Below are 22,173 nucleotides of genomic sequence, written 5' to 3'. Positions count from 1 at the left end.
TCAACATATTGCAGTGCTTCTCTCTAGATGGCAGGTCTTCTAGATGAGTGGGTCTTCTGTGCCTTTTATAAATGTTCTGTAACAAGCTATGTTGCTTAGGGGCTGATGGGGGTGGAGAAATTCAACTTGCCAAACAAAACAGTGCAACCCAGTGTGATCCTGTCTCAGAGTGCTCACACTTCCATACACATGGGGCTTCCGGAAGCTGAGGTTGCTCGTTCACGTCCTTTGTTAGTTTTCTGTTATTACTGATTTTGCCTTGTTGCCACATCTTCTGCCACTTTCCCGATCTAGTTTTGAATTTTTTTAATGTTCGTTTATTTTTTGAGAGAGAGACAGAGTGTGAGCAGGAGAGCAGAGTGTGAGCAGCAGAAAGAAAGGGAGACAGAATTCGAAAGAAACAGGGAGACAGAAGCAGGCTCCAGGCTCTGAGCTGTCCGCACAGAGCCTGATGTGGGGCTCGAACTCACAAAGTAGGAGATCATGACCTGAGCCGAAGTCAGACACTCAGCTGACTAAGCCACTCTGGTGTTCCCCCTCCCAGATCTAGTTTTGTATCTTTCCTTCTCTAGTGGGTTGCTCTGTGGGATGGGAGTGTCATCATTACTGCAAAGACAGGGTGGCTGGATGCAGGCAGCATGTCAGCACTGTTACATCTGTACCCAAGAGAGAAGGGTGTCACGAACTGTCTTGAACTCTGTTGGTTTTTCTCTGCACGTGGTCCAGAATGTCTCTTAATAAAGTAGACCTGTCAGCATCAGAGTGTAAGGGTTAAATTGTAGTGTAGGGCTAACGCATAGCTTGAGAGATAACAGCTTTATGTTGACACTGTAGCTTGAAAAATAACAGCTTTGTTCTGACCCTGAAGGTCAAGAGATAACAGCCTTGCTTTACTCTTGTAAATTACTCTTGGTACTCTGGAAAATCTACTCTTGTAAATCAGGCTTCACCAACAAAGGAAACAAAAGTTCACAGAAAAGAGCCTCAGGGGCAAGGTCAAGGAGATCCACTGGTTGCAATTTAGGGGCAGAAAGTCTAAAATAGTCACCTCATCCGGCAACCGTTTCTGACTCATCTGGGAACTGTTTCTCTGTTCTATTCCCAGGTAATGATAAAACTATGTGATCGGCTTTAAAAACTCTGTACCCCGGCTGTTCGGGGCCGCACTCTGATCAAGAGTGTTGGTCCTGATTGGTTGGCCTTGCCTCTCATTGCAATAAACTTTGTTGTGACTGTCACTGGTGCCTGTAGCATTCTGTTTCAGGAGTCGTGTGGATGCAACAAGAGTGTCATGGAGAAAGGGGAGAACACTGTGAGTTCTCATTCCTGCATCTTCCCCAGGCTCCCTGTGTCCTCTACATGCTGAAGTTTGTGGATGGGTTGGTTGGGTAACGTTGGAAAACTTCTAGAGATTGTCCAGAGAGAAGTACTTCCCAAGAAGTAGTCCACTAAGTAGGTTGTTAATACTTATTAATTTGTTAAGATTGAGAAACTGAACTATAATTTGCGATAATTTGTGCCTGTTGCAGGCAGAGTATTTCTGAGCTGCAGAGCACCTTTGGGACCTGTCTTGTGCCACAGAATCCTCAGGGTATGGAGGAGAGCCTGTGGCAGCTGTCTGCCTGATGGCTCCTGAGTAGTTGATTCCTCTGTTGTGGGCTTCAAGAATAAAACCAGGGCCCTTCCAGACACCAGAGAAAGAATTTTTACCTCACCCACTTTCACTGGAAACAGTGTATTTTTTGATTTTAGGACTGAAAGTGTGCCTGCTAGTGTGCTTCTTGGAAATTTTCAACCAGAGACTGTTTCACTCATTTTCCTTTACAGGGATATAAATACACTTCTTCAAATATCACAACATTTGGGGTGCTCTAAATCTTCTGTCTTCAACAGCACAGAGCTCTTTTAGGTGAATTTCATTTCAGACGGTGTTACAATCACATGCAAATAGCTTTCTCTTCTGGAGTCCCAGCCTCAGGATCTCTGCTGGACTGCTCTGAGTACTTGGGATGAGCAGGAGGTCCTTTAAGTCTGTTCTTTCCTCCTGGTAGGTGATAACAGTGTTCACTTAGTCTCTTCAGTTCTTTCTAAAGTACAGTAACAAAGCTAAAGATGTTCTCTGCTTTGATTGTAATAATCAGTAATCAGCACCTGTGCGGGCAGGTAACAACGCCTTTCTTCTTTGAAGTTAGTTGAAAACACATCTTATTTCTTTCTCACTCTCTTGCCCCTGTTGTAATAAATGCTCTCTTTTTGCTTGTGCAATTCAGAATTAGGAAACAATTTTAACAGACAAGAAAAATGCTATGTTAATTGCAACTCCTGTATCCTTTCTGGCCAGCCGACCTTTGTCTCTTTCCTCATTGACTGTTGACAGAAAACACAGTGCATTTGTCCTGGTCTCTGGGAAATGAGAAAGAACTTTCCAGCTCCATTATCTTCACTTGCATGTCACGATTGTTGTGTTTTTAATAGTAGGGGGAAAATCAGATTAAATTTTCCATTTAAGTAGAATAGAGAATCACAGTGAAAATAATTCATTTCGTCATATGGTAACTTAACCAGGCTGTCTCAACAATTTCAATACCCCAGTATTCATGGAAGCCTTTTTTGTTTTGTTTTGCTTTTGTTTTTAACGTTTATTCACTTTTGAGAGATGGAGAGACAGAGAGACTGAGAGTGCTAGCGAACATGAGTCCAGGAGGGGCAAAGAGAGAGGGAAACACAGAATCCAAAGCAGGCTCCAGGCTCTGAGCTGTCAGCACAGAGCCCGACTTGGGACTCAAACTCACGAACCGCGAGATCATGACCTGAGCTTAAGTCAGACACTTAACTGACTGAGCCACCCATGCACCCCAACATGGAAGCCTTTGATTAAAGTTGAAGAAGCTACATTCTAGGAGTTGTTATTGCCAAGTGCTTGGTTAGCCATCCACATCTTCACATCTGTCTATGGAATGGTGTAAAACATGTAAATAGCACTGCCTTTTTTTTTCTGTATTCAAGTCCTGTGTTTTAGAAGCAATTGGTCAAAATGTTCAGCTTCAATTTTAAAAACCACATAGATGAGCTACGTATCTGGTAGTGATATACATAGTTCAATTGTTGCTATCTGAGAGAATTTTAATTTTAAAATGCCAGTTATTAAAAAGTTGGTGTTTAATTCTGGCAACCATGCTCATGATTGTATCTAGGATTTAAGTATTTGAGCTCCTGGATATAGCTACAATATTTTTGTGTGATGTCCCTCAGTCAGTTATTTATCTCGGGCTAGGCAGTATGTCAGGGGTGGAGTTTGGGCTGAAATCATGGAGCTCGCTGGACTGGTAGGGTCTGAAGCACGGCAGCACTCTTTACTGAACACTGGAGTGGTCAGCTTAACATAAGATATGTTGTGTGTAGTTTAGCATCTAACAGACTGTTACATGCACTCCACCAGGGTCCTAGATCCTACCTGCTGTGGTCTGAATGTTCATGTCCCCTCAAAATTCATATGCCAAAATCCTAACCCCCAAAGGTGATGGTATTGGTGGGTGGGGCTTTTAGGAGGTGCTTCGGTCATGAGGGTGGAGCCTTCATGAATGGGATTAGTGCCCTTAAAAAAGAGGTCTCACAGAGCTCCCCAGCCCTAGCCACCATGTAAGAACACCGGTGAGAGGATATGAACGAGGAAGAGGGGAGGAGGGCTCTTACCAGAACCTGAACATGCTGGCACCTTGACCTTGTACTTTGAGCCTCTAACACTGTCAGAAATAAATTTCTGCTGTTTATAAGCCACCCAGTCTGTGGTATTTTGTTATAGCAGCCCAAATGGACAAAAACACAGCACAGTAGATCGCTCACAGATGATCAAAAAATGTTGAGTGTAGGAAATATGAGTCTGTCTACTCTGGATGGATTTAAGGGATGTTTAGGGTTCAGACATGTCCTGTAGGGTCTCCCATAGACCGTAGTCATAGTCCATAGGCCATAGTCAGGTTATAGAACCTTTTGGGAAGAACCCTTAAGGAATCATGGGCCTCAGGAAACCCTAGTTCTTCAGCAGAAGCCACCTAACAGGCCCACTATTCAGACAAAACTGGCTTTTGGGTATTTTTTTTAAACAGCCTCCTGCCCTGTTTCAAAGACTATTTTGATGCCACTGAGGTGGCAGTAGTACTTTCCATCAAAAGCATTCAGGTAAATATTTTTCTCATTGTTACAAACACAATCTAAAAAGATTGTTTGCATTTCTTAGACATTATTAAGTGCCAAAAATGGATTAAAAGTAACAAAATGCCTGGATATAAAACTTAAGCAGTGGTGTTTATTTGGCCTGAAATGACCTCCATGTCCTCTTGGAAAAATAACCATGCATTTCTCTTAGCTGTGTTCTGTTCTGTTATTAGCTTATAGCTGGAAAAGAAGTGATTGACCAGCTGATTCCCCTTTGCAGTCCTTTTGGGTGAATAGTACCACCTGACCTTGCAGTGGCCTCATAGTTACTGATCCTTACTCAGATACAGGGGTGCACAGACAGCCCTTTTCACTCAGCATCTCCTTATATGCTTGAATAATGGAGAATCCATGGATATCCATATATCGTTTGCCTAAGGACATTGTATACTCATAGAAACAGGCTGTGACTTGTATTCACTTGTTTATTCATTTGGCAGGCACTTCTCAGATACCCCTTAGGCCTGTTGCATTGTGAGCACATAGGAAAAGTTCCATATGTTCAGACATGATGTAAAATAATGAGGATAAGCAAACAGTAGAATAATGTGAGCAATTCCTTTTTAAGAAGTGACAGACCTTAATGGAAAAGCTGCTAAAGGAAGAGTAGCCCATTGCCACTAGCCCCTACAAACCAGACCTCATTCACACTTTCGGGGGGCAGGCACGCTAAGCCTTCCTGGTTGGCTTTGACCCTCACTGTGTCACTTCCTTTGTTGCTTCAGTAGAAGTAGCATGTATAAGGTTCAGGGAATTTCTATGCAAGAATCAACTGGTCAGAGTCTTTTCCTCCCAGGGACAGGCTCATAGAAAGGAGATGTGGGATAGATCATTGGCTCTGTCCTGCTCCATGTTTTCCTTCTTTAAAACTTCAGCCTCCCTTCTCCCTTGCAGCTGTCAGTTCAGATATTCCTTGGTGATAAAAGAAAGGAAAGGAGGAAAGAATGAGATGTGGCAAAACTGTAAACAAAGAGACAGAGCCACAAGTCTCTCAGCATCCATTTAAATAGTCATACTGATTGATTAAATAGTTTAAAAATATTAACATTGTACATGATACCTTTGATCATAAAACTGACTCATACTAAGGTGACTTCTATTAAAGTTTGGATTTACTGTTTGGGTATTTGCTATGTGCCAAGCACCCTCATTAACATAGTCCCAGCTGGAAGTAGAGGAAACCAGAAAAAATAGAAGGTTTCCTACCTGCTTTACCTTAACACGGTATTTTTTAGATAGCATAATTTGAAGAGATAAGGGAAGTTTTACTAAATTTCCAGCACTAATCTGATTTAGCAGAAAGACACCATGGAACTGACTTAGTTGAAGGTGTGGAGCAATTATTAATTAAATTATCAATTAATAATTATTTAATTATATTAATAATTATAATCACTGTAGTTGTCATTTTATATATCTCTATAGTCTTTGAATTTTTTTCCCAAATACATGTATTATTTTTCCCTTCTTGTCAATACAGTTATCTGGTAGACTGAAATTTGACTTATTTTTTGTGCTTATCTGCACATATATATATATGTGTATATATATATATATATATACACATATATATACATATATATATATACACATATATATATATATAGACTTACTACATATACATAATAAAAAGTTATGCCTGCACACCTGTTAGAACAGCTACAACTAAAAATAATGGTAGCACCGGGGCACCTGGGTGGCTCATTCAGTTAAGCGTCTTGGCTCAGGTCATTTTCTTACAGTTTGTGAGTTTGAGCCCAACATCGGGCTCTGTGCTGACAGCATGTAGCCTGCTTGGGATTCTGCCTCTTCCTGTCTCTCTGCCCCTACTCCTCAAAATAAATAAACTTAAAAAATAATAATGGTAGCACCAAATACTGGTGAAGATGTGGAGAAATTGACTCTCTCGTATATTGCTGAGTTAAAGTGCTATAACCACTCTAAGAAAATAGTTTGGGGAGGGTACTGGATGGCTCAGTCAGTTAAGTGTCGAACTCTCGATTTCGGCTCATGATCTCACAGTTCGTGCGTGAGACTGAGCCCACATCAGGCTCTGTGCTAACAGCGCTGAGCCTGCTTGGACCGTCTCTCTCTGCCCCTCCCCTGTAAATTAGGTAGGTAGGTAGGTAGGTAGGTAGATAGATATAGATAGATAGATGGATAGATACAAACAATAGTTTGGAAGTTTCTTAAACATATTGAATGTACATTTATCGTATAACTCAGCAATTCCACCCTTGGACATTTATCCCAGAGATATGAAAATGTTTATTCACACAGGAACTGATATAGCTTTATTTACAGTAGCCCAAAACTTGTATTCACTTGTTTATTCATTTGGCAGGCACTTCTCAGATACCCCTTAGGCCTGTTGCATTGTGAGCACATAGGAAAAGTTCCATATGTTCAGACATGATGTCTGAACCTTCACTGGGTGAATGGTTAAACAAACTATGGTATGTCCATACCATGGACAGCAATAAAAAGTTACACACTGTTGATATATATTAACAACTTGGATCGATATTATGCTGAGTACAAAAAGCCAGCCTTTGAAAGGTTACATACTATTATGATTCCATGGAGCTGTCTTAGTTTGGTTGGCTATGACAAAAATATCATAGACTGTATGGCTTAAACAACAAATATTTATTTCCCAAGGGTCTGGAGGCTGCGAAGTTCAAGATCAAGGTACCAACAGATCCAGTGTCTGGTGAGGATCCACAATTTTTTTTTTAATGTTTATTTATTTTTGAGAGACAAAGAGAGCTTAAGTTGGGGAGGAGCAGACAGAGAGGGAGATACAGAATCTGAAGCAGGCTCCAGGCTCTGAGCTGTCAGCAGAGCCTGACACTGGGTTTGAACTCACGAACCATGAGATCATGACCTGAGCCAAAGTCAGATGCTCAACCGACTGAGCCATCCACATTTTGCTACCTTTGGCTATATCCTCACATGGCAGATAGAGAATGATCTGTGTCTCTTCCTCTTCTTAAAGGATGTTAATCCCATAATGAGGGATTAATGCTCTGCTCTTGACCTAATTTAATCCTAATTACCTCCCAAAGGTCCCACCTCCAAATACCTACATTTGGGATTAGGCTTTCAACATATGAATTTTGGAGGGACACAAACATTCAGTCCATAGCAGTAACATTCTCCAAATTATAATGACATAAATGAAAAACAGACTAGTGGTTCCCAAGGGCTAAGAGATGGCAAGGTGTGGAGAAGGTGAGTGTGACTATCAGAGAGAATATGAAAGAGATCTTTGTGGTGACAGTATTGTGCTGTATCTTGATTAGGGGCAGTGCCAAGGTGGTAAAATGACATATATGTAATGTATATACATACCTTGTGTTAATGTCAGATTCCTGGTTTTGACATTGGACTGTAATCACATAAAGTAACCATTGGAGAAACTACGTAAAGGGTATGAAGAACTTCTCTGTACAATTTTTATAACTTCCTGTGACTATAATTATTTCAAAATAAAAAGTTAGAACTTGATGGCAGATCTTCCACATTATCTTTAATTCCTTAGCAGGTAAGAGTCTTCATTGTGTCTGTTCATGAACCGAATAGTGTGTGTTCACTATTAGCTTTTTTTCATAGTTCTGCTTTTCTGTCTAGTAAATATAAGATTAATTCTTATGAAGTTAATAAGATAGTTACATTTTTAGATCTTCTGACTCAAAGTGTTTAGCAGACTGGTAGCTAAATTGCTGTCTCACTGTTTTCATGGTTTGCCAGATGAAGTAGATGGATTATTAACCCTAGTTCATTCAACAAATAATTACACACACCTGCCAAGTGGTGGCTTCTCTTGATGATGCTGGGGCATAGGCATGAACAAAACAAAGTTCCTACATTCCTGGAGGTTACATTTCTAGCATGTGAAGTGAGATGAAAAGAACATAGAAAACTTATCCTCAGATCCCCTGGAAACTGAACTGAAGGAAAGGGAAATCTCTAGGAACTACTTCAGCGTCCTGCCCTTAGGTTGGTGTCGCCAATAGCATTACCTCAGTGGGCAGAATATTTGGATTTAATGATGTTTCTGGTAGGAAAATGAACATGATTTGCAATCATTGTACCTAGTATGGATTAAGAGCTGTAAGCATATTGTAAACAAAACAAACAAATAGCGCCTAATATCTTCTTTCCTTAAGACATAGACAAATGTATCAGTTACTGGAAACACCCATACAGTATAGATTTTATTTTATTTCATTTAAAAAAATTTTTGTTTGCTTATTTTTGAGAGAGAGAGAGCAAGAGAGCGAGCAGAGGAGGGGCAGAGAGAGAGGGAGAGAGAAAATCCCAAGCAGGCTCCACACTCAGCACAGACCCCAACGCAGGGCTCCATCCCACAACAGTGAGATCATGACCTGAGCCAGTATCAAGAGTCAGATGCTCAACCGAACGAGCCACCCAGGTGCCCCTGTTTAAAAAAATTTTTTTGGCTTAGTAGGTTAAGCATCCAGCTCTTGATTTCCGCTCAGGTCATGATCTCATGGTTTGTGAGACTGAGGCCACTGAGAGTGCAGAGACTGCTTGGGATTCTCTCTCTCCTTGTCTCTCTGCCCCTCCCCCATTCCCCCCACTCCTAAAATAAAAACATGAACAAAAATTTTTTTAAATTTGTTATATAACTGTCCTATATTTTATGCAAGAAGTTTTATAGTTTTAGCTTATGTATTTTGGTTTTGGTATGTGTATGTGTGTATATATATATTTTTTGATGAAGTATAGTTGACACTATTATATTAGTTCTGGGTGTACAGCATCATGATTTTACAACTCTATAAGCTGTGCTATGCTCACCACAAGCATAGCTACCATTTGTTACCATATAAGGCTATTATAATACCACTGACTATATTCCCTGTGTCATAGCTTTTATCCCTGTGACTTACTTGTCCCATAACTGGAAGCCTGTACCTCCCACTCCTCTTCACCTTTTTTACCCATTCCCCCCCCCCCACAACACCTCCCCCTTTTTTCCCCCCCCCCCCCCCCCCCCATTTAGCAACCATCAGTTCTCTATATTTATGGGTCTGTTTCTGCTTTTGTTTCTTTGTTCATTTGTTTTGTTTGGCTTTAGATTCCACTTATAAATGACATTATATAGTATTTCTCTTTCCCTGACTTATTTCACTTAGCATAATACCCCCTAGGTCCATCCAGGTTGTTGCAAATGGCAAGATCTCATTCTTTTTTATGGCTGAGTAATATTCCACTGTATGTATATGTATATGTATGTGTATATATACCACATCTTTTTTTTTTTTTTTATACCACATCTTCTTTATCCATTCATCTGTCAGTGGACACCTAGGATATGTCCATATCTTGGCTACTGTAAATAATGCTGCAGTGAACATAGGTGTGCATATGTCTTTTCAGATTAGTGTTTGTGTCTTTTGTTTTAGCCATTTCTGACAGGTATGAGGTGATACTGTGATTTTGATTTGCCTTTCCCTTATTATTAGTGATGTTGAGAGCTTTTCATGTGTCTGTTGGCCACAGGAATAGATTTTATGTAGAGGTAAAAAACAGAAACATTGGAGGCAGATGTCTGGATTTGAATTTGGGATCTTCCACTTGCTAGCTGTGTGACTTTAAGCAGGTCTCTTAAGCTAAGAAGGTGATTCTTATTTATTATTTATGCAGGAAAAATTAACTCTGAACGCTAGTTGTAAATTGGCAAAGTGGAAGGATTATCGTTGAGAACACAGTGGCAGTGGGGCCCCCTTCCTTCTTTTTGACCATTAAGCCATTGTCTAGAATCTTTTCCCTGAGGAGGGCAAATCCCCATGTTTGTGGACTTGGTCCCAGTAAACTGAGATAGAAAAGTTTAAAGATAATTAAAATAAAGATTGATTTTTAGGAGTGTCTTAGATAAAGTAGAAATGTAAATAGAAGATAATCAGGTTAAGAGGGAAGAAGTATTCTGGGCAGGAGGCATGGTTCCCCTCTTTCTATTGTGCTACCCCTAATTCAGTGGCATTGTGTTTCTGGTCTCAGAGTCAGTGTGTGTGTGTGTGTGTGTGTGTGTGTGTGTGTGTGTTCATGCCTGCTGCCTCCTCTATTCTACGTGGTCGTGATAAAGTTAAAAAACTTTACATGTTTTATATATGTTAAACCATGAGGCTTTTTCTTTCCTCTTTAAAAATGGTGAGTCTTGGGATGCCTGCGTGGCTCAGTTGGTTAAGCGTCCGACTCTTGATATCAGCTGTCTTGATCTCAGAGTCATGAGTTCAAGCCCTGCACTGGGCTCAGCACTGGGTGTGGAGCCTACTTAAAAAAAAATGGTGAGTCTCTTACTCCATCAGCCACAGGCTTGGGGTCTGAGCAGGATCCATAGCCCCACAGCCTTTAAATTTCTGACCTGTGCTCTGAGATCATTCATTGGGTTTCAAAGTGGGAAGACTAGATCTCATTTTCTGCTTCTGTCTCATTTTGTGCTCACTACTTAAATCTTTTGTAGTTAACTTATTTTGCTCTCCAGTGAATATGTTTAACTATTTTCTGACATGGTAGTTGACAACATAGGCTCTAGAATAAGGTTACTTAGATTTAAATCTTGACTCTCCCATGTATTTAATTATTCAGCCTCCTTACACCTCAGTTCCTCATCTGTAAATAATACCTACCTTATAGGGATGTGATAGTACTTACAAATGCTTAGGTAGCATTATTTATTGTTATTATTTGGGAGTCTCAGCTGCATTGTGTCTGTTTGCTGATGCTTTCATGGCTCTCATCTCTAGTGAGACCTCTGTTGGTCAGTGTACCTTTTACCTACTCTCTAGCTTTTCTTTCTCAAGTGGCCCTTGGTAGCTTGATTTTGGTGAGAAATCGAGCACCTAGGTCTCAGAGGAATGGGCCTGGAGAAAGGTTCTGAGCCCCTCTATTTCCCGTGGCCTTCATCGTCACCCTCCTCATCTGTAGCACTGCTACAAGACAACAGTACTGTAGACTGACTATTGCAGGAATGCCAGCAGCATCCTTAGCCATGATAAAGGCTAGGATTAGCTGGGGGTTTCTAACTAGACTCTAGCGCTTTCCTATTTCTTCTTGTGTCCATTCATTGGACACATCATCCAACTCTTGCTATGTACCAAGTACTAGGATCAATGAAAGTCCAAAGTAGCTCCAAATCTCAGGGACTCACAGACCCCTGGGGGACGGCAACCATGGGTATAGCTGGCAAGCATGCCCTGGGCATTACAACGCCCCATAGAGTGTGCCAGCTGCATTTGGCCTCAGTGGGGAGCTTGTTTAGGAACAGAATATCTGGGGATGTTTTACAAGAAGCACAGTGTTCGTGTGGTTGATGCCTGGTGACAGATTCCCCAGGACACGTGGATGTTTGTTTCTCTCGGACCCTGCCAAGCAGTTCTTCCTTCCATAGCAGTGTTTACAGACACAGTCCATCAGGAAGATTGCTCCAGCAAAGACTGTCACTGCTTTGTAGTATGTTTTCTGGAGCTTCCAGAAATGCCTCAGTAAATCAGGACTGGCACACCAACTGACTGCTTTGCTGCTGGAGCTCTTAACATGAAAGGCTAGGAATGATCCTGGCAAACGCAGGGCTGACGTCTGTGGGAACAGTGGGAGTGACCCTGGCAGGGAAACAGGGGAGGCCTGGAAATTGTTTCTCTGTCCCTGCCTGCTACTCTCTGCCCTGGGTTTGGGGCTCTCAAGCACCCACGGATGGCGTTCCCGGGCAGGGTGTGCCCCTATGTTATCCCAGAGAATGAAGAAATCCCCCAGACAGCTCTTAACAATGTCCACCAGGCTAATGGCAATGAAGACGAGAGGGCTGTGTCCAAACTGCAGCGCAGGCACAGTGACGTAAAGGTCTACAAGGAGTTTTGTGACTTTTATGCGAAATTGTAAGTGTCTTTTCTCCTGGGAGAGGAGCTCCCCTCTTCCAGATCTAGCCATCTTGGGTTTCGAGTTCACTAGCTGTTGATGGTTTTATTTCCTCGACTTTTAGCAGGGGCATTCTAGGGTGATGGAGGGGCGGGGGGTGTATTCCAGCAGGCAAGAATCCACCAGATGAAATGCAGAAGTGAACAAAAATGCTGCCTTTAAAGTAATAGTAGTAACATCTTTGTCTTCAATAGGTTCCTGTTAATAGTACATTTTCATTATGTAGTCCAAGAGGGAGATTTAGAGTTTTTGCTGTCAGGATTTATAATAGAAAAATTGTATGCTCTAAAACTTCCTACACATAAGGGGTCAGTTGAGGGGAACAGTAAAAACTGAACTACAGACAGTTAATAAGGATGGACATTTTTGTTAGGTTTAACAAAGCAGTTTGAAGTAGGCTAACTGGGTTTAATACTGTCTCAAAGGGACTGAATGAATAAATAAGAATGTTGTGTAACCTGCGTGTGTGTGTGTGTGCCATTAACTCTAAAAAGTTAGTCTAATTCATGTCATTAAGTGGATTTTAGCAAACAATAAAAAAAATAGTGCAGAGTAGTATTTAGTATTATTTAGACCAACTCATGTAAAGTCGGAAGCTTCGAATTATTGCAGATTCCCAATTTGTCAATTAAGAGTTAAGGAGAATTTGACTGACCTGATTCTCTATTTCCATGAACCCATTCTGTGTGGTATTGTAACAGATGTCATTGATTTTTCACAACTTATAAAGAGTTCTGTTTAAGTATAATTGGGCAATTATAATTATACTGTAACCAAAATGCTTCATGGACTTTCAAGATGCTTTTTGGATTTACACATTTGTTTTTCATTTTAATACCAGAAAATTTTTTTCCCATACTTTGATCAATAAGACAAAAGAAAAACAAAAAGCTCAATGATGCCAAGTTTTCTGTGTGCAGCTAATTTGTGGAAAAGTGGGTCATTTATGACTGACATAACAATCAGTTATGACTGGCCAGATGTAAAGATACTTCCCAACATATATATTCTTTGTCATCAACACTTCTTAGCATAAATCCCTTTTTGAAAAATCAGCCAAATAATTATTTCTAGCCTGATGACAGTTATAACTATCATTCATAACTTTTAAAATGTAGAGAGGGAGGCAAACTATAAGAGACTCTGAAATAGAACAAACTGAGGGTTGCTGGAGGGGAAGGGGGTGAGAGGATGTGCCAAATGGGTGATGGGGATTAAGGAGGGCACTTGTTGGGATGAGCACTCAGTGTTGTATGTTTTAAGTGATGAGTCACTGGGTTCTACTCCTGAAACCAATGCTACATGATATGTTAACTAACTTGAATTTAAATTAAATAAATAAGTAAATAAATAAATAAATAATTACCTGAACTAAAAATAATAAAAATAATAAAATAAAATGTAACTTCTATCATAGTAGTGTTAAAGATAAAAACAACTGTAAAAAAAAATACACAGGTCACTGTAGGTTCATTAGTTGTAACAAAGTACTACCTCTCTGGTGGGGGTGTTGGTAGCAGGGGAGGCTCGGATGTGGGGGTGAATGGGAACTCTTTACACTTTCTGCTCAGTTTTGCTGTGAACCAGAAACTGCTCTAAAAAATAGTCCATTGAATAAATACTGCCAGAGGGTCAAAAACAGGAGAGGAAAAGGAAATGTAAACAGTTCAGTAGCTGGGTGAGATTATTGGGGCTTTTGTTCTGAAAGTTTCCTCTAAGGTTCTGTTTCCTTATCCTGCTTGTTATTAAAAGGAATACCTCTTCAAAAATACACATTACATTATGGCTAAAACTAGTTTATTTTTCCTGTGTGTGGGAAACTATGTATTTGTTTTTATAATGTGTCAACCTATTTTCTAATTCTATTTGAGTATTTGAATTTGACTATAACCAGTGTTTAGTATAATGAGTAGTAAACAGGTGATAAATGCTTTGGTCTTGGGACTGCTTTACACTCTTAAAAATTGTTGAGGTCCCCCAGGGCTCCTGGGTGGCTCAGTCAGTTAAGCATCGGCTCAGGTCAGGATCTCATGGTTCATGGGTTCAAGCCCCACATCGGGTTCTGTGCTGACAGCTTGGAGCCTGGAGCCTACTTCAGATTCTGTGTCTCCTTCTCTCTCTGCCCCTCTTCTGTCCATGCTCTATCTCTCTGTCTTGCAAAAATAGGTAAAATGTTTTAAAAAATGAAAAAAAATTATTGACGTCCCCAAAGAGCTTTTGCTTAGCAATATTTACTGTTTTTGAAAATAAAACTGAGAACAAAATATTTATTAATTTAAAAAACAATAAACCCATTACATGTTAATATTAATAACTATTGATATTAATTTTTATGAAAAATAACTGTTTTCAAATGACAAAAGCTTGGTGGGAAAAATGGCATTGAATTACATTTTTGCAAATCTCATTAGTGACTAAGACAGTTTCTCAGTTCTGATTCTGTGTTTAACCTATTGTAATATGTCGCTAATGTATATAAAGAAAATATGCTTCCCATAGAGATATAGTTGAAAAAGGAAGGGAGTTTTTGAACCCCTAAAAGGGTCACAGTGACCCCTGTACTTTAAGAACCAAGATAATAATGGATCAGGACATTCCAGAATGTTCTGCACTTCCTGCTTTTTAGGAGTTCTTTTAAAATTATAAGGATTGGGTGAACCTTTTGAGGGGGTTGAAAATTAATAATGACACTTTGTCTTTGAGTAGCATCTTCTGGCTTCCAAAGTTACATACTTTTTAAAATTTTATCTTCAAAACGATATTAAGAATTATGGGGGCAGGTGCGGGCTTCCCATCCTTCATCTAGGGACACCTGTGGATTTTGGTCAGGAGAAAGGAGAAACACAAACCTTTCCAAGAGCTTTATTAAAATTGTTGTAATTCATCTAGCTTACGGCAAAACCCAGTAAGAAGGGAATGTGAAGATTTTTCTCCCTAACCAACAGTAATTTTGAAATGACAAAGTAGAAAATTTGTTTTAATGTGATAACTTAGGCTAGGTTTGCCAAGCAGTGAGGCTGCCTGTCTTCCTTTTTTTTTCTTTTCCTTTTTTTAGATTCTATCTATCTATCTATCTATCTATCTATCTATCTATCTATCAAGAGTGTATGCAAGTTGCATGCAAGCAGGGAAGGTCAGAGAGAAGGGGGAGAGACAATCCCAATCAGGCTATATGATGCTTAGTGCAGAGCCCCATGTGGGGCTCAATCTCACGAACCCATGAGATCATGACTTGAGCCGAAACCAAGTCAGTTACCTAACTGACAGAGCCACCCAGGCGTTCCTTTGTTTTCTTTTTTTGTGATGTTTTAATTTTATATTTAAGCCTATTAAGTAAAGTTGAGTTTTGATGGGTATGCGGTTATGAACATGGTACTTCTGCATGAGGTTAGTTATGGCAAGGCTTCAAAATAGGAATACTGTTCTTTGAAACATTTGGGGCAAGAAGGCAAAGTTATCTTCCACTGGGGTGGGGTGGAGGTGAGACAACATCTGTGTGAGCCTTTCTGCTAAGGAAACAGCAAAACTTAGAAACTGGCTGGGGACAAGGCAGTTATTAATCTGTAAAATGAAGACTCCTCACCTGCCTCACAGGGTGGTTGTGAAGATTCTGGAGAATGTCAGCAGTATCTTTACCAGGTGGATTGATTCAATATCTGGGTGGTTACAGGCTGCACCAGGGACCTAGACACACAGGTAGAGCTTGTGCTCTGGGTGGGCGTCTGAAAATAAACTTGCCAAATTGTGAAGGACAGTTTGGCCAATGACTGCTCTGGTTAGGGGACATTCCTCACTTCATGGCCTTTTAAAACAAATCAGTTCTTTCTTTCTTTCTTTTTTTTTTTTAAGTTTATTTAAGTAATCTCTACCCCCAACATGGGGCTTGAACTCACGACCCCACAATCAAGAGTTGCACGCTCCTTCGACTGAGCCAGCCAGATGCCCCCAAATACACAGTGGTTTAATAGGGCCTGGAACCCTTTATAGAGTTCTTCCTATATGCTTCAAGGTACAGTGGAATTACTGCAAGGGAGAGATCGGGTCACTGGGCTCTTCAGTGGTCACTTGACTGCCTAATATGTAAAGCGTGATGGTGTCCCTATCACATATTCTCGGATTTTTGAAATTGATATTATAATCTGGTTGTGATTTTATGAATGGGGGCCCTGGATTCTGGTCCTGTATCTTCCATTAACTACTGAGACTTGTGAAGTTGGATAGGTCATTCCACCTCCCTGAACCTCCCTGTGTCATGTCTGTAAGATGATCTTCATAATGGACAATGCTGTGACTTTAAGATACAGCTTATAATGCCAGTGCCCAATACTTGTCTTACTAATGAGATTACAGGACCATGGCACTCTGGCTGATTTTAAGAGCTACTGTAGCAGTTGCCTTCAGCAGGATATAACCAAAGGGATAACCTGTGTCCAGCCTAGGACATGGCATTCAGTTGACATGCAATTTAGATTCTGTTCTCAGAAGGGTGAAAAACTGGCTTTGAGATGGTGACCTGTGGATATTTTAATTAGGCTACTTAGGAAGCTATAACCTTAAGCTCTCTCAAGAGCAACTCTTGACTTTAATCTCTATCCCTAGTTCCTCACAGGTAGCAGGCACCCTCTTATAGTATATTTAGCAAGAGGAATGTCAGCAATATTAAAAACAGATTCCAAGCAAGAGACCCTTTCAGCACCTAAGATGCTAAGGCAAAGAGATGGGAACAGTTTGAGTTGAGTACTTAAGACACAAGAAATTGGGCTTTAGGGCTACAATATGATTTTTGTCATCAGATAGAATTTTCTCCTTAGTCCTTTATGTTGTTTAGTCTTAAGTTTAAGAAAAGGTAGATAGTCTGTGACTTCTGTCCTTTGTGTATTACAGCAACATGGCCAATGCCCTGGCCAATGCCACCTGTGAGCGCTGCAAGGGGGGCTTTGCGCCCGCCGAGAAGATAGTAAACAGTAATGGGGAGCTGTACCACGAGCAGTGCTTCGTGTGTGCCCAGTGTTTCCAGCAGTTCCCAGAGGGACTCTTTTATGAGGTGAGTCAGCCTGGACAGAAACACCATTCCCTTCCCACTCCACCTTGTTTTGAGGCATCCTTCTTCGGTTTAAATTTCAGTATGAAGATGGTGTTGAAGTACCAGGTATTTTGGTACCTGTCAGGTTAGTGATGGCTTCTATGTGGAATGCCCTGACAGACCCACCAACTTGTACTGTTCATTTCACCTTCCTGTGCCAGAACCCTTGGTGCCTTGTGACTCGACCCATCAGATCTGTGCACTTCAGCTCAGCAGACAGAGCCCATTTGTAAGCTTTAGCTGCAGGTTTTCTGATTTGCTTGCCCCCTGCACATACCTTCCTGATTCCTGCCTCTGTCTTTCCCCAACTCAGAGCACCATGAAACATCCTCTCTAAGGCAGGGTATCTGTTACCTACCTTTCAAACAATCAATAGGAGCTTCCATGCATTTATTCTCTAAGAAGGATCTTATTTGGATATTTTGGAGGGATATCCTGTCCATATTAAGCTCTTCTATGTATCTTCTTTTCCAAATTCTTGCTCCTGATTCTCATGTGTTACCCTGTGGTGTCTACACTTGGATTTCTTCTTACCATTGCTATAAAAGCCCCTACTCACAAAATATGTCTGCTTTTGGGAATAGTCTACAGAGGCCAAGCCCATGTTGTTAACAAAGATGAGAGTGGTTTTGTGTGTGTGTGACCAGTTAGACAGTGCACTTTTACCAGCTTACTCCTTACATATTTATATGTGTGTGTTATTCATATGCATGTCTCTCTGTGATAATATCTGTACATAGAATTATGTTATAGCCAGAGACAGCTGCTCTTTGATTTCTTCTTTGCCTAGCACATTTTTTAATTTCCCTGTTGTAAAAGCCATTCCTGAGGAAGGAAAGGTAATTTTTAATGGTTATTAGTAAGTCAGTTGTTTGCCACTCAGATGGCATTTTCCCATGGAAATAACGCTTCCTGAGAGGGAGGTTCCCAGGCCAGCCTGCAGAAAAGCTATTTACCCCATCATATGCACATGACATGCAGAACTGCCCTGTCTATAGTAACATAACTCTGGGGAAAGCTTTAAGAGTTTTGATTAGAGGGGCACCTGGGAGGAGGGGGGGGGGGGTTCAGTCGGTTAAGTGTCACGATCTCATGGTTTCATGAGTTCAAGCCCCACATCAGGCTCTGTGCTGACCCTGCAGAGCCTGCTTGGATTCTATCTTTCTCTCTCTCTTCCTCCCCTGCTCGTGCTCTGTCTTTCAAAAAAAAAAAAAAAAAAGAGTTTTGATTAGAACACATATTTGAGCTCCTGCTGTATCCCAGGAACTATATTCCCCACAATAAAAACCCTAGGAACAGGAAGAGATTCTTGTTTTCTTTTCCTTCATTCTTCCAAACTCCTTCCCTGGGCAGTGGGAATCTCTTTTTCTGTCAAATGTAATGGCTTTGGGCTGGGAACGGCAAGTGACAGTGAGAAGAGGCGTAGTAGGAGGGAAGACTGAGGAGGCAGCTAGAGCAGGGACTGTGCTTCTTGGCATCAGGGTAACAGATCCCTTCCTGAGGTTGTGGGTGAAGCTGCCAGTGGTAATGAGGAGAACGGCAGCTAGATTTCTGAAGAAGAAAAGGAAATCGCTAGGGATCTAGGCAACAGGGAGAGAAAGGGAGCAGGGGCAGGAGGGAGGGCAGTCCTCAGTTGTAGTAAAAGGAAAAGGACCTGCTTCCGTGGTCTTGATGGAACACTCAGGTTCTCAGGTCAGCACAGTGGGGGTGTGCTGGGATTCTGGCTCAGGTCAGCACAGTAGAGGTGTGCCAGGACTCTGGCAAGGAAGGAGGTCACTTAAAGAGAGCCAAGTGTCTGCCTCTTGAGGAAACATGAGTCTTCATACTCTGTCAGTCCCTACCTTACCCCTACTTTTTTTCCCCCCTTGAGGCCCAAAGATGTTGAAGTGTTGCTATAACACAGTAGGTCTGTGATGTGAATGGGATTAGAACCTAGTTTGGTCTCCTAATGTCTAATATGGTATTCTTTCCCATGCGTATTCTTTTCACATCTAAGGGTTTTTTTGTTTGTTTGTTTGTTTGTTTGTTTTTTAAGTCTAGAGAGAGAGCACGAGAGCAGGGGAGGGGAAGGGGCAGGGATGGGCAGAGAGAAAGAATCTTTTGCAGACTCCATGCTCAGCACAGAACCTGATGTGGGGCTTGATCCCATGACGCTGGGATCATGACCTAAAGCCAAACAAATCCAGAGTTGGATGCCCAACCGACTGAGTCACCCAGATGCCCCTCAAATATAGATATTTTTATTGAAATGGTTAGTTATGGCAAAAACCTTAGGAGAGAGTCCAGAGGAGGAAGAGAAAGATCCAAAAGGGAAAGGCAGGGTCAGTTTTTCCAAACATTAATTCAATATTATATGGTCCATTCACCTGGCACTTTGGAATTAATAATTGTTGTCAGGCACTGTCACCTCCTAAGGTCCTGGTTCTGCATCTGTGTTCTGTCAGCTGTCAGGCCACTTGTGCTTAGTCAGAGGGGAGGCTCTGTGAGAGCTTTCAGTGGGACAGAATAAAGCATGACTCACACTTGTCCTCCTGCCCACACCTCACTCCTCTTTACTTCTGGACTATAAATATGCTTCCTGGGTCCATCTGATATTATTCCAGAATGTTATGAATACACAGAACTAGTCTATGAATGGGCTATTGTCCAGCTTAAGGTCCCTTGGGTCCTGAGGAAGATTGCTGTTTTAGCTACACTTAAAATTAAAACCCCTTTTCCAAGGCCAGGGATGTGTAAATCTGCATGTAGAAAATCTGGCCTTTCTTTTTGGTTGAATGATATCCGAGAAAAAGCTATCCAGGGCTTCCAAGAAATAATCTGCATTTTCAGTTATTGAAAAGCAAGCTTAAAAATTTACCTGGCTTGTTTTCCATTTGAGACACAAAGTATGGACTTCAATCTTGGTAATAATAGCAAATGTGTCCTTTCTACTCTACAGCTTTGTATTGCTTTTGTCTTATTATTAAAACATCAACCTTCCCTTATTTCCACCATCCCTAGTCTTTTCTCTGTAGGATTAGTTCTTCCCCTTGAAAATGGGATTCACTTTATACTGTGTAACTTCTGATATTTGGGATCAGATGGCCAGGATGCTCCTCCCTTTGGCCCCAAAGGCAAGTTTACTATTACACTACTGTTTCCTACCCATTCATGAGGATGTTTGTCTGGAGGTAAGCTGATTGAGCTCAGCTATTTCTGGCTCATTTGCAGCTCCTCTTAAGACTGTTTTAGCAGCAACCAGGATTATTACCTGCACTGGCTCCTTTATGCAGGGTGAATTCCAACCCACCAGCTTATGTGGTTCAGTAAGTGAACTTAAAAGTTTGCCATTGAGGCTGTAATCTATCACTGCTAAAAAATATAAGGTCTGTCTCAGTGCTTCTTGTGCTCCATAGCTTGTCATCAATGACTGCTGTACCTGGGATGTTTTTATTTACAAGACCACATTAGTCATGTTTTCAGGCCACTCACACCTGTCTCATTTAAGTTGTCTTCTCTGACTACACACAGCACTTTGTTTATACCTTTAGTAAAGATGGCATTTCACAATTTATTACATTAAATACCTCGGGTGCAAGGACTGTTCTCATTGATTCAGTATCTCTATAGTTTGTTATGCAGTATTTGATGACTACTAGGTGCTTAATAAATACAATGGTATGTATACAGTACTTGGATTGTACAGATGGCAAGATAAAATGCTAAGATTCCCACTAGGACCCAGGGAACACATTTTCTAATATAAACATTGCAGGCTACCCTTCAAAGTCTTTACTCATTTACCTATTGCTCATTTCATGAACATTGTCCAGAGTGGTGGATGAAAGAAATGTATTCTTATGTAAAAATAGGAAATTTCAGTTTTGGGTAGAACCCTGAGTAAAATGCCTAGTCATGATGTATTTTCACTACCATAGGTGGACCACTGATTTGGTATATTGGTTCAGGCCAATGTGGTGTTCTTGAATAAACTTAGTTGTTATTTAAAACCTGCAGAAAAGTTGAAAGAATAATACAGTGAATATCATGTATCCTTATGCATCTCACACACATACCCACAACACCCATCTTCTGCCAAATTGTTTGGGAATAATTTCCAGACATGTAACACTAAATGAAGTTACTTTAAATTTTTGTGTTTTTTGGGGGAGGAGGTACAACAGAAGAATCATAGTTAAGAGATGATTTTTGGGATACTGGCCTTAACAAAATGTTCTATTATTGACTGACATGTTGTATCTAGTTGGGATTGAAAGGGTATTGAAAGGGATATAGAAAGGGTAAAGTAGTGACTTTGCGGTGGCAAAACCTAGCAGATACTATCTTTTTTTTTTTTAACGTTTATTCATTTTTGAAAGATAGAGACAGAGCGTGAGTGGGGCAGGGTTAGAGAGACAGAGAGAGGGAGACACAGAATCCAAAGCAGGCTCCAGGCTCTGAGCTGCCAGCACAGAGCCTGATGTGGGGCTCGAATTCGCAGACCATGAGATCATGACTTGAACCTACGACAGGCGCTTAACTGACTGAGCCACCTAGGTGCCCCTGGCAGATACCATCTTTTTTTTTTTTTTTTAATGTTTTTTTATTTTTGAGAGAGAAACAGAGTGCGAGCAGGGGAGGGGCAGAGAGAGAAGGAGACACAGAATCTGAAGCAGGCTCCAGCCTCTGAGCTGTCAGCACAGAGCCTGACACAGGGCTCGAATCCACAAGCCGTGAGATCATGACGTGAGCCGAAGTCGGACGCTCAACCAACTGAGCCACCCAGGGGCCCCAATACCCTCTTAATCAAGTGGTCAAGGTAAACATGACCAGTAAGAAATCATGTTGAGATCATGTACTCTCCGATATGATGCAAGAAAATAGAGCATATTATTACCCCTGTGGTATTCCCGCAAACCTATGACCTCAGTCTAATCATGAGACAAACACAT

At 41.0% G+C, this 22,173-nt stretch overlaps 1 protein-coding gene across 5 annotated transcripts in view; it reads left to right on the top strand.

Annotated features, from left to right (window-relative positions):
* The window catches only part of LIMS1 (LIM zinc finger domain containing 1), a 156,677-nt gene that overhangs the window by 113,593 nt on the left and 20,911 nt on the right, over positions 1–22,173 (top strand). For 3 of the 5 annotated variants that reach the window (XM_049650162.1, XM_049650163.1, XM_049650161.1), the window contains exon 2: positions 17,044–17,203. In XM_049650162.1, coding sequence (XP_049506119.1) covers positions 17,044–17,203 — 160 coding nt within the window. Of the gene's footprint in view, positions 1–6,876; positions 6,929–10,913; positions 12,120–17,043; positions 17,204–22,173 lie in introns of those variants that run through there. The other 2 variants (XM_049650164.1, XM_049650160.1) reach the window with 2 other exon arrangements.

This window comes from Panthera uncia, assembly GCF_023721935.1.
Source record: "Panthera uncia isolate 11264 chromosome A3 unlocalized genomic scaffold, Puncia_PCG_1.0 HiC_scaffold_11, whole genome shotgun sequence".
NCBI lineage: Eukaryota > Metazoa > Chordata > Mammalia > Carnivora > Felidae > Panthera > Panthera uncia.
Note: the sequence above shows the minus strand (reverse complement) of the source record. Positions and strands in the feature narration are given on the sequence as shown.